Here is a 12,505-nt window from a genome sequence, read left to right on the forward strand (position 1 = left end):
AAAATTGTTCATTTCACTCCCACCCCCTAAAGTAGGAGAGACACTAATTCTTGTGGCACAATTAACTACACAAGCATGTGGGAGGGAAAAAAGTAGTTGAATAATCTGACTTTGTGATATTTTAAAATCAAATTAATCTGGCATGAATCATTTTAAATAACCTAAATAATGGTTCAATTTGCTCAACTGCAAACAGGGTTACAGTTAAAGCTTAATGGTAAAGAAAGAAAAGTTTAAATGTTAAAGCTATTAAATGACAACAAATAGAGTCTTGAATCTCAATCCACTGAGAGCCAGTGGTTACACCAACAAAATAAATAAGAACAAAACCACTGGTATTAAATTTTAGCACATTCACCTAATACTTTGCTAGGGTTTGTATCCAGTCGCAGAATGGCCATGGCCAAGGGAATAGTCAATGTTATGTAATACTTGGAATCCTGGAGCAGGGGAAACTCAGGTAGTATTAAATAGATTCTCATTGCTTCAACATCTGGTGGTGAACTTGACAACTGGGGAATTAGGCAACTTTCAAAGCTGTTTAAGATCTGTATGAGAGAAAAGAATAAGAAATTCAGATATCCCTGATATTTAGTTAACTTATCTCTAAGTTCATAAGCTATTTGATAGGCTCAACTCTTATTCATTCAGTATGCACTGCTGTTACTATGAACCAAGAATTGGTCCAGGCTCTCCAAATATATTAGAAAAAAAAGAACCAAAGATTCCTAGCTATGCAGACCTCATATTCTGAAGGTACAATTCCTTAGAAAAATTTAAGCCAAAGAGAAAGCAAAAGGTAGGTCAAATTCCCAAAATGAATATTCTTACAAAATTAAGATGAGTTCAAGACTTGTCTTTTCAACTTTTTTTTTTTTTTTTTTTGGGGCAGTGCTCAGGTTCAAACCCAGAGCCTCGTGCATACTATTCAAGCTTTCTACTACTAAACTACATTCTTCAGTCCACTTTTTTTCTTTAAAATTCAATTATTCAATTGAAAAAATGCATTTTAAGAATGCACATTATAAATATAAGGAACATACCTGTTCTAGAATCATGGAGTGCTGAGAGTTCATTAACTTCTCAAATAATACCCTAGTTGAGTTCAGATCAATCCCAGGGATTTTGGGACTTGTTTTAAAGTGTTCATCAATTCTAAACAAAAATGGAACAGTATATAATAATAATTTTAAAAAAGCAAAAACACTGATAAAAATAATAAAACAAGTATATAAAATGCTTTGTCCATTCTGATCAGATTTAAATTTGACCTAGCAGACAAAATCCATAAGAATACTATACTTCGGGGAAACACAACAGAATATCTTCACAGGAATACCTGTTTCAAGATGATTTTAAATTTTCAAAAAAATTTTTCCCTACAGGTCAAAGTATAAGGACAATCATGTCAGGTTGAGACAACCTTGAAGGTCATGAATACATCAATTCCCTGATTTACTTTTGTGGGTTTTTTCCCTGTCTTCGTAACTGTGCTACTCTGGACTAGTTGTAGATGTTGTGGCTAGATGAAGAAAATCACTGCCTGTACAAACTAGTCCACTCATCACAAGGAGCAAGTAAAACCTCCTTCCTGAAATTTCTTAAGGAATTTAAAATATGAAGCAGACCTACAACAAATGCAAAGTTATTATCTCTCTAACACAAGAGATACAATTTACATTCATTCACCCAAAGACTAACTTTACAGCAAATGTTTTTAACTCCCTAGCAACTAAATCATTTTTCCAACATTAAATAGTCAGACTTTCAGAGACTTAGAGAATGTCTCTTAAATTCCTACTCTTGAACATACTGCACTTATTAATTTACAAAAGAGACATCTATTTGCAAAACAGGCTTCTGTTTATGAACAATCAACACATTCAGAAAGTTTTAGCACTTTCCGACAGCTGTTCCAATTTATGAAGACATAAGTATATTTTTCTAACATTTAAAATAATCATGTGTTGTAATTTAAATTGTCAAACCAAGAGGAATTTCTTGAACTTTCTCTGTTGAACCTTTAGTTGTCCTAAAAATAAGTCTGCCCCAAACTAGTTCTGGTGTCCCAAATGTAACCTTTCATATCTTAGAGATACTTTCTACTCTGCTGTTAAGAAAAAAATAAAATCCCTTTTATGTATATACCGATTTAAGAAATTGGTTTCCTATGCATATACTAGAAGAGTAAGCTTTCTGAAATAGCACAAATGTCAGTTTTTAAAAAATCTTTACCCACAACTGTATGGAATCCATGGTCTATGAATGAATAACCCAAGAAGTCTGGCCAAAAGCCATTCCCAACCTTCATAAAAGTTATCCTTCTAGAAGAAGGTTTCTCAAACTTGATTATTACTGACTCTGGGGACCAACCAATTCTGCAGTGATCAGGTAGGACTGTATGATATTTGGCAGCATCCCTGGCCTCTTCCTACTAGATCCAAGAAAATACTGCTCTCCACTGCAACAACCACAAATGTCAGTAGACATTGCCAAATGTCTCCTACAGAACAAAGTCACACTGGTTGAGAATTTCGGCTCTAAAAGACCAACATCAGCATAATCAGAATACCTTTCCCTGGAAGAAATAACTAATTACTAAATATAAAATGAATTGAATGATCTCATTCCAGCTGCCCTAACACACAAGTAACTGGCTGTAACCTCTAACTGGAACTGCAAAGAGTTTCTGAAGTGACCACCTGTAACTCAGGAACACATTTTGTGGGTATGTCTGATTAATTTTAGAGTTCAATTTGACTAGATTAAGGGATGGTTAAGTGGTAAAGCACTATTTCTGGGTATGTTTGTGAGAGAGTTTCTGGAAGAGATTGACATTTGAATCAGTGAAGTTTGTAAGGAAAATTTGCCATCAACTAATGTGGGCAAGGCACCATTCAATTGGCTAAGGGCCCAAACAGAACAAAAAGGAAGAGGAAAGGCAAATTCACTCTATTTTGGAGCTGAGACACCCTTCTTCTTCTGCTCTGCTGCACATCAGAACTCTAGGTTCTTTGGTCTCTGGGCCTTACACCAAAGGACCTCCAGGTTGTAAGGCCTTTAGTTTCAGACTGAGAATTATTCCATCAGCTTCCCTGGTTCTAAAGTATTAGACTGAGCTAGTCTACTAGCTTCCCTAGTTCTGTAGCCTGCAAAAAGCATGTCAGGGGTGCCATCTCAGTCACTACAATCATATGAATCAATTTCTACAGTAAACCCCCTCTGATCCATCTATCCAATTTTTTCTGAACCGTACAGTATGGATCTTGACTGTTCCCCAAAGATCCGTGTGTTGAAGGCTTTTTCCCCAGCCTATGGTGCTACTGGGAGGTGGGAGAACCTTCAGGAGATGGGAGTCAAGTGGAATGAGGTTAGGTCATTGGGGACATGTTCTTGAAGAGGATATTGGGACCTCAACCCCTTCCTGTCTTTCTGTTTTGCTTCCTGGCCACCAAGAGGTTAATAGCTTCCTCTGTCATACTCTCCTACTATATACTTCCTTGCCATGGACCAAAAGTAATGTGGCCAACTGTACATGGATGAAAACCATTGAAGCCATGAGTCAAAATAAACCTTTCTTCTTTTTAAGTTGACTAGTGAGCATCTGTTACAGTAATGACCAACACACTTATCTTGAAATCTCATTAGCCTGATAACTGGCAGAAAAGGACTGACAGATGATCACGACTTGGTAACATCAAAGATCCCAACCCATGACAAGACTCTTTTGCTGCATCATGTTCTTGAGGGGGATATCTGCAGAAGGAATACAGCCAAACAAATATTTGTTGCCTGTGGAGTTCAGCCTCAAACATAATTTCCCAGTGAGCTGGGATGAACCTGAATCCAAGGAGTCACTAAAATTTTCTTGGACCGTCTCCCAAAACTTACTCCTTTTGAGAAAATAAAAGAAAAAAAATTGGAAAATCAAACCAAAGAAACAAAGGAAATTATTTACAGATTAAGAATTTATGAACAATAATGCATATATCATAGGGCTAACATTTTAGAATATCATGAAATTCTGATTTTGGATTACGCCAATTCTTCCTGAGATATAGTCTTTCTCATTGTAACCTGCTTCTCTGCCAGCCAGGCATGATTCAGCATTGTCCTTCCTGATCTCCTCTCATTCATCATTAGTAGGCAATCCAATTTTTGCACAGAGCATCAGTTTATTCACTGAATTAAAGCCAACCATCATCAAAAGAGCAAAAGTCTTTCACATCTTTTAGTAAGTGTTTGCATCACACATGGGTTTTTTAACACTAAGTCACTTACTTTTTTTCAAGAAAACTTCCATTCCAACAGGCTGCAGAAGATAATATCTGAACAACTCCACTACCAAAGAGAGAGAAAGAAAGAGTGAAGTCTTTAATACTTTTTGAGCACCAGCAATAAATTAGTCATTATTTATTTCACCACTTAACTGGATAGATTTCATTTATGGCAGTTCTCAGATTAACCTTGAAAAACATATATGCGCTTTAAACAGTGTGTCACATCTCAAAATGAACAAAACCTTATATTTCCCAAATATCATTTTTTAAAAAATGAGTATCAAAGCTCTTGAAAGAATAATTCTTGCTCCTAATAAGAATCTTGAACATTCTCCTACTATAATATGTTTAAAACATGCCATACTTTACCTCTAAACATAAAACAAAAGGTGAGCTATTATTTTCCCCACAAAAATTATTTGTGCAAATTAATAATTAACCAATAATTTCCTTGTATTTTATCCCATCTGAGAAAGAAACTAAAAGTTACTGCAATGAGTATTTGTTACCTAGATTACACAGGGTCTGGTAAAGTAGTGGGAGGGACCAGAGCAAACCTGCATATCGGGATCCTGAATACTATTATTCAGTATAAGGAGAAGGGAAGAAGTAAAAATATATGGCTGAGGAGGAGACCTCAATAACTTATGTTAATCAGAATTTGTGTTGAGAAAGACTTTTAAAGATCATTTCTTCCATCTCCTTGTTTCACAAATGAAAGAATAACTACTGGTGAAACACAGTATGTATAACTTCCCCTGCTGATAAGAAACCTGTTCTTCTTTTCCCCCACCCCCAGGCCCTTTCCAGCCGTAACTCATTTGGAGAGCCCCATAGGTTTAGAAGGTGGTTAGTGGTACCTCACTCAAGCTTTACTACCCAGAAAGCTCCAAAGTTCAAGGTCCCAGTCACTTGCCCCAAAACAATTGAGATCACAAAGCAAGACCTAGTATACACATTTCTAGTCTTAGTGCACATTAGACTCTATGACAAAAAGGAAATGCTAAAGAAAGTCAATAAGATATATAAAAAGATGCAGAAAATATTCCAGTTTAAGAATAAAACAAACTTGATAAAAGGTCTCAATACTTTTTAACTATACGTTTTTTTCCCCTTATGACTGTGAATTGCCATTTCAACTAATCATTCTGAGTGGGAAAATGATAGAAACTATTCATATTAAATAAGACAATGGCCCTCTTAGATTCAGAAAGCTTTGGAACATGAATGTGAAGAAACCCACTAGGGTTACACAACATAATACTGAGCTCTCTTATCACAATGGCCAACTTAGGCTTTCCTTGGTCAGGATTTCTAAGATCTTTCTTACACTGGAAAAGGCAGGCTGAAAAGTACACTCCATATGAAAAGTGGGAAATAATTCACTGTTATTGGGGACTCATGAGACCAAACTCTGAATGAATGTGGGGAGGGGGAAAAGATTACCTAAATGTAAAATTCCATCTATATTCATAGCTTCGACATAGAAGTAGGGGGAAAATCATCAAGCTAAATAGTTATAATATGGGGGAAAAAAAGACAAGCAACCACATACTTGATTGTATTTGCATTGTTGTGTTCTGAAAGTTTTTGTCTCCAAACTGCTATGGTTTCATCATTTATTAGACTGGTATAATGTGCTTGGTTCATAGTTCTAAAGTCAACAGCAGGAGAAGAATTCTGGAGATTAAACAGTAAAGAAAATTATGTAGTATGGATCTTTCCTCTTCTGCCCCCACAACTACATACTCACCACTTTGGTTCCACTCATGAACTGAAAGCTGTGGTTCACTGCCCAGATATCTCCCACTTCAGAAGGGAGGTACACCAGGTGCTGGGTGTGTAGGTTCCTAACCACTTGCACTTGGACTGCTCTCCAGGACTTTCCCTTGGCTACTGCTTCACCCCTGCTATAGTCAATGCCAGAGGGAAGTGTGATAGAAGAGCCCAGGCCCCTTTTCTTAACTCAGGACTTGCTGAAGGGCCATCCTAACTTTAGAGTCCCCCGAGAACTGGCCAAGGCTTCTGCTGCAACAGAATTAAAGGTCAACTTCTTCATCTGCCCAGTCCTGCCTCCTTCACCCCTGAATAAATGTTCTAGAGAACATGCCCTAAAACCTTGACCCTCAAGGACTATTTCCCAGAACAAATCAACCCAGTGTGACTTTTCCAGATTTTCACCTTCTTGCTTTCTATCACTATAACATTATCTTCTAAACCATTAGTTATTATCATTTGTTCACCAAATTCCAGCAAAATGCATTAAGAAGTCAACTGAATTCAAACCTATACTGCAAATAATTTATGAAAATTTAATGCCCTTTTTTATTTCTTGCTCCAAGTACATAGTTACAAACTTATAAGTGTCAAAAGGATATCAATAATTGTCTTGAAAATCCCAAATACTGCCCAGCACTGTACATGCTTTATTCAGTGAGATTTAAAAAGACAAAGTACTTTCACTTTCTAAAATTGCTTGTTTTCAGCTTATTTTCTCCCAACTTTGTTCATGATCTAGATCTTAGAAGCTGTTGGTGGGATGTTTTATACCTCCTATGCTTGACAAAACTAAAGAGGGGGAAAGTAAGAGCAAAGCAAACATCCACTCATTCACAGAATCATCGTTTTTTTCTCCTTCATGTATTTAAACAAAAAATAAATTTTGAAATAAATTTACTTTCCTATAGTTGTAAGTTAACACTATAAGAAGGAAGAAAACAGCATATAATTCATCAGAGATGCCTGACAAAGTTTTTGATCACCTGGTTCTTGCTAATCATTCTACTAAAATGGCCACAGACATATTGCGAGAACAAAAATGATAATGAACTACATAAAAAGTACACAGAAGTCAACAGAGAGTGCACGCACACGCACACACACACACGCACACACAGCCTTTCTTTCCACTTGGGGTTTTAAAGTGACTGTTAAGTAAATTTTAAGTACTTTCCCATTCAAAGGGGCAACAGAAACACATTCTTACAGAAACACAGACATGGAATTATTTTCTTATGTCTTAGGTGAAATACAATCTTAAAATCACTTAAGCAAGACAAAGCATCATTTTTCCATGCCTCCCTCCCAGTTGGGGGAATCAAACCCAGGGCCTGCCACATGCTAACAAGTGTTCTTCCTCTAAGCAACAACCCCAGCCGACCAGTCCTTCTATATACATTCAGAACAAAGGGGAAAAATTGCTCTAGGTCAATGTTTCTCAACTTAGGCTGGACTTTCAATCACCAGGAGAGGTTTAAAAATTCCTGATGACCAAATCACACTCCATACCATTTAAATCAGAATCTCTAGAGGTCCATTTTTTAAAGCTCCCAGGTAATTCCAATGGGTCGCCAAGGTCAAAAATCATTGTCTACTACTACTACTACTACTACTACTAATAAGCATTAAGTCAGCCAACAGGCTTTGAGGCTATGAGAGACAGATACATACTCCCAACATTCCAGTCATGTTCCCTCTTCCATCCTATCCAGAGGACTAGATGAAAGGTAAAGGATAGACTGTGGTTTACATTCACTAAATTGCCAAGAACTAGAATCAAATGTAGCAAAGGAGTATATGAAGGTTGAGAACCCTTGATCCATAAATTCAAAAGCTGAAGTGTTTATATTTTCTATTTTATTGTTGATTTCCAATTTCATTCCATTATGATCTTATAGAATGCAATGTATTATCTCTATTTTTTTCCATTTGCTAAGGGTTGCTTTGTGGCCTAAGATATGGTCTATTTTAAAGAAGGATCCATGTGCTGCTGAGAAGAAAGTGTATTCAGTCACTGATGAATGAAATCTTCTATATATGTCTGTTAAGTCTAAATTAATAATTACTTTTTAGTTCTATAGCTTATTTATTTAGTTTTTGTTTGGGTGAGAGAGTCATCCAGTATTATTGTGTTGTGATCTACTTGATTCTTGAAATTGTGAAGAGTTTGTGTGGAGCACCATCCATGACCAGCAAATAAAACCAGGCTTGGTCAAGCTCTCAGACATGGAAATCTGGCTCTCAGGAACTGATAACCAATCACAAGAGACTGTTCCAGATTGCCTGGTTTATGTGGTTTCTGCACAATGGCTCACCACTGGAATTTGCAGGCCCTGCTGGGATGACCCACTAGAGCAAAATGGCTTGCTTAACTCCACCTGATCCTGTTTCTCAGGGAAGAAGCTCCTCCTGGTACCCCTTGGATCTGTACCACTATAAATTCTTGGAGTGTGGGCTCCTCCATTTTGTTAGAACCAGACCCTTTAGCATGACTCAGCTCATCATGCTTTCTGATTCAAAAGATAATTGTCTCCTGTGCGTTTTTTTCTTTTAAGTAAATTTCTTAGTTGTTAATTTACAGCCAGCTCATCCCTCTGACAGGAACCCTTTCCCTTGCCCACGCAGGAGATGTGGGGAGAGTTTGTTTGATGTTTGTAGATGCTCCATAGTTTGGGGCATAAATATTAACGATTATGTCTTACTGATGTTTAATCCCCTAAAGCAATATGAAATGACCTTCTTTGTCCCTTATGATTAACTTTGGCTTGAAGTCCACTCTATCTGAGGATAGAAACCACTGCTTGTTTATGAGATTCATGTGAATGATATGTGTTTTTCCATCCTTTAACACTCCATTTGTGGATGTCTTTGCCTATGAGGTGAGTCTCTGGGAAACAGCATATTGTTGGGTTTTGTTTTTTAATCCAATCTGTCAGTCTATGTCTTTTGATTGATGAGTTTAGGCCATTAACATTCAGGGTTATTATTGAGATATGATTTGTATTCCCGGTCAATTATTTTTGGTTTTTAACTTGAATTAGCTTCTCCTTTGATTGATCTTTCCTTTAGTGTATGCCAGTTTTCACTTTTATTTTTCATTTCTTCTTCATGAAACATTTTATTGAGTATGTTTTGTTATGCAGGTTTTCTAGGTGTGAATTCTTTTAACTTTGTTTATCATGAAAGTTTTTTATTTCATTGCCAATTCTGAAGCTTAATTTTGCAGAATACAGTATTCTTATGTGGCATCCATTTTCTTTCAGAGCTTGATATATATTTTTCCAAGACCTCCTAGCTTTGAGGGTCTGGGTTGAAAAATCAGCTGAAATCTGTATTGGTTTTCCTCTAAATGTGACCTGTCATTTTTCTCTGGCAGTCTTTAAAATTTTATCCTTATTCTGTATGTTAGAATTTTTATAACAATGTGCCTTGGTGTGAATCTGTTGTAGTTTTGTATATTTGAGGTCCTATAAGCCTCCTTTGTTTGACTTTCCAATTCATTCTTAAGGATTGGGAAATTTTCAGATATTATTTCATTAAAAAGACTGCATTCCTTTGGTTTCTATCTCCAAGCCTTCATTTATTCCAATAACTCTTACGTTTAGTCTTTTCATGTTATCTCATATTTCTTGAAAGTTCTATTCATGGTCTCTTAATACCTTTTCTCCATGGTCAACTTTATTTTCAAGATTATATATTTTGTCTTCATTGCTTGAATCTCTGTCTTCCAAGTAGTCTAGTCAATTGGCGACACTTTCCAATGAAGTTTTACTTTGGTTTATTGAGTCTTTCATTTCAAGGATTTCTGCTTGATTTTTTTCAGAATCTCTCTTTATTGAAGTGATCTTTCACTTCCTGTATTTTTTCCCTTATATCATACTTTTATTGTGCAGATCAATTTAACTATTAATATTCTAAACTCCTTTTCTAACATTTCTTCCACTGTGGTGTCAATGGATTGTTCTTGAAGTATTTTGGTTTGTTTGGGTGATTTGTTCCTTGCTTTATCAATGTTGTTTGTGTATCCACCCATCTAACAGTTGGTTTTAAGGCAGTAGAGTTGAGTCTACCCCGTGGACTTATAGTGTACCTGAAAGTTTCCAGTACCTCACAATTTAGGGGAAGACAGATAATAACAACAACCAACGCAAACAATTTACAGCATTAAACCAACTAGTTCTTGCTATAACATCTCAATGTTGATTGTCAGGATAATCAGATATGATATGATCAGTTTTGCCCATTGTAAAAACAGTACATTTACAAAAGGGTTTGAAATTTCAAATGGTAAACAGGGATAAAACAGAAGTGATGTAGGATGTGAAGATTATGAGGAAGGAGGAGAGAAAATAAAAGTAGAATGAAAGAAAAAGTGAAAGAGATCAATAGGGACTGGCTGTTAGAAAGAGAGAAAGAGTTGAGGGAAACAGATAAATGAGAGGAAAAACATGTATAAAGTAAAAATTTAAGAATAAAAATAGAAATAATTAAGAATACAAGAACAAAATCAATATATACTAACCAAACATCTTAGTACTCAAAATACTGATCCAGGAAAAGTAAATGTCTCCAAAAAAATGCTAGAAATGAGAAAAAATAAACTGTTATGAATATGTATGTATCCAATTAAAGAAAGAGTTCATTAAGAGGAAAGAAGAAGAGACTGGGGGCAGGATGGTTGAAAAGAGTTTGTAGACCCAAGAGGTGAACAGGGCAAAGGCAGAGTCAATGTTAGATATGCTTATAAAGGAGGAGAAGAAAAAAAAAAAAAAACAGAAGTAAAAGAGTGAAAAGGAGAACAATAGAGTTTGGCTGAGAGCAAGAAAAAAGAGGAATAGAAACAAAGGGAAACAGGGTTGTTTAACAGATAAGAGATAAGAGAAAATCAATCCAAAATATACTAATCAAAAACCCTAATCCTCAAAAATCAGAGTGGGGAAAAATAACTATCTTTAAGATATGATAAAAACAAAAAAGCAGAAACAAATATGTATGTGTACAAAGATATAAATGTTCATCCTGTATCAATCAGTACACATTAAAAAAAAAAAAAAACAATGGAATTGTCAATGAGAGTATATGCATGCTGTCTGTGCCAAATGTCTTTCCATTTCTCAGTTTCCCTTGTCAGTGGGAGAGTGTGAGAAGCTATGGAATATCCTTCACTTCCAGGGTATCGTTGCCGTTGGGTTCTATGAGTTGTGTTTCTGAAAGTGAAGCTCCCAGGGGTAGGACTTGGGTCTAGTACTGCCCCAGGTGTTTTACTGGGTGGGACCTATTGGGTATTAATGAATCAATGCATTTCTAGGACTGTACCCTAGGGCACCACTTGTGGGAAGGGTGAATCAGTCCTTTGCCTGCTGTTTAAGGATTCCACCCTTTCTGGCTTCCCAAGGACTGTCTCTGAGCACTGTGCTCAGTTACTGGGTCCATTCAGATTCTCCAGCTGCTGCCTTCCGCTGGTCCTGCATGCTGCCAGGTTCAAGGAATACAGGCTTTACCTGGCCTCTCTGATCTATATTATACCCAGGCAAAATGGTCTCCATGCCAAAAATTTTCCTGATTTGCTAGGCTCAGTTTAGATCGCATGGTTGACATCTGCCAGATTCATGTATTGGACTCAGCCCTAAACTCACAGATCTAAGTTCCCAGTCTGAGTTGGAGCCAATGCCACATCGAGGTACCAAAATGTCTCAAGCTTGGGCCCCCCATGCACAGCAGGCAGACCCAGGTGACTTTCAAGCACCAGTTTAATAAGTCAAATAGCCCAGGGCAGTTTGCCACTCCAATCATGGGATTCTCTACACCAAAACTTTCCCAGTCCTTTTCTGTCTTTTCTGACCTTATATACTAATTTCCCCACACGAGCCAGGAGCTCAGCTCCAATTCTGTTCCTTATCCTTGTCTGCTGTACCCCAAATTTCCCAGCCTTCAAAGCTCTCTGTCCAATCTGTGAAGTACTTTTTTTCACTTACCCCACAGAGGTTTTCTTGCTGTTTGTGTCCCGGGTCATGGAGCTATGAGAAAAGTCACTTCCTACTGGTCTGCCATCTTTCCTCTATCCCTCATTCCTGTTTTGCTGAGGACTCTCCATACTACTTTCCAAAGTGGTTGTACTGATTTGTGATCCCAACAATGTAACAGTGTACCTTTTTCCCCACAGCCTTGCCACATTACTTGTGTTCTTGATAATTGCCATTCTGAGTGGAGGTGAACCTTAGTGTAGTTTTGATTTGCATTTTCCTCATTGCTACAGATGTTGAATATTTTTTCATGTATTGTTGGCCATTTGTGTTTTTTCTTTTGAGAAGTTTGTTTAGTTCTTTTGCCATTTATTGATTAGGTTATCTGGGGGTTTTAGTGTTAAGTTCCCCCTACCCGCATCATTTGTTAATTGTTTTTTACTAAGAAAAACTATTCCTTAGCCCATGTATTCCTGAACACTT

General features: G+C 36.8%; 1 protein-coding gene across 6 annotated transcripts in view; it reads right to left on the reverse strand.

Annotated features, from left to right (window-relative positions):
* HERC3 (HECT and RLD domain containing E3 ubiquitin protein ligase 3) overlaps positions 1–12,505 on the reverse strand; it is a 115,974-nt gene that overhangs the window by 46,487 nt on the left and 56,982 nt on the right. For all 6 annotated transcript variants that reach the window (XR_013766070.1, XM_079153206.1, XM_079153205.1 and 3 more), the window contains 4 exons: positions 5,836–5,960; positions 4,282–4,341; positions 1,044–1,155; positions 359–548 (listed from right to left, as the gene is read on the reverse strand). Coding sequence is in view for 5 of the 6 variants with exons in the window: in XM_079153206.1 (XP_079009332.1) it covers positions 359–548; positions 1,044–1,155; positions 4,282–4,341; positions 5,836–5,960 (487 nt within the window). In the remaining variant the exon portion in view is untranslated. The remainder of the gene's footprint in view (positions 1–358; positions 549–1,043; positions 1,156–4,281; positions 4,342–5,835; positions 5,961–12,505) is intronic.

Source organism: Sciurus vulgaris, assembly GCF_902686455.1.
Source record: "Sciurus vulgaris genome assembly, chromosome: 9".
Lineage (NCBI taxonomy): Eukaryota > Metazoa > Chordata > Mammalia > Rodentia > Sciuridae > Sciurus > Sciurus vulgaris.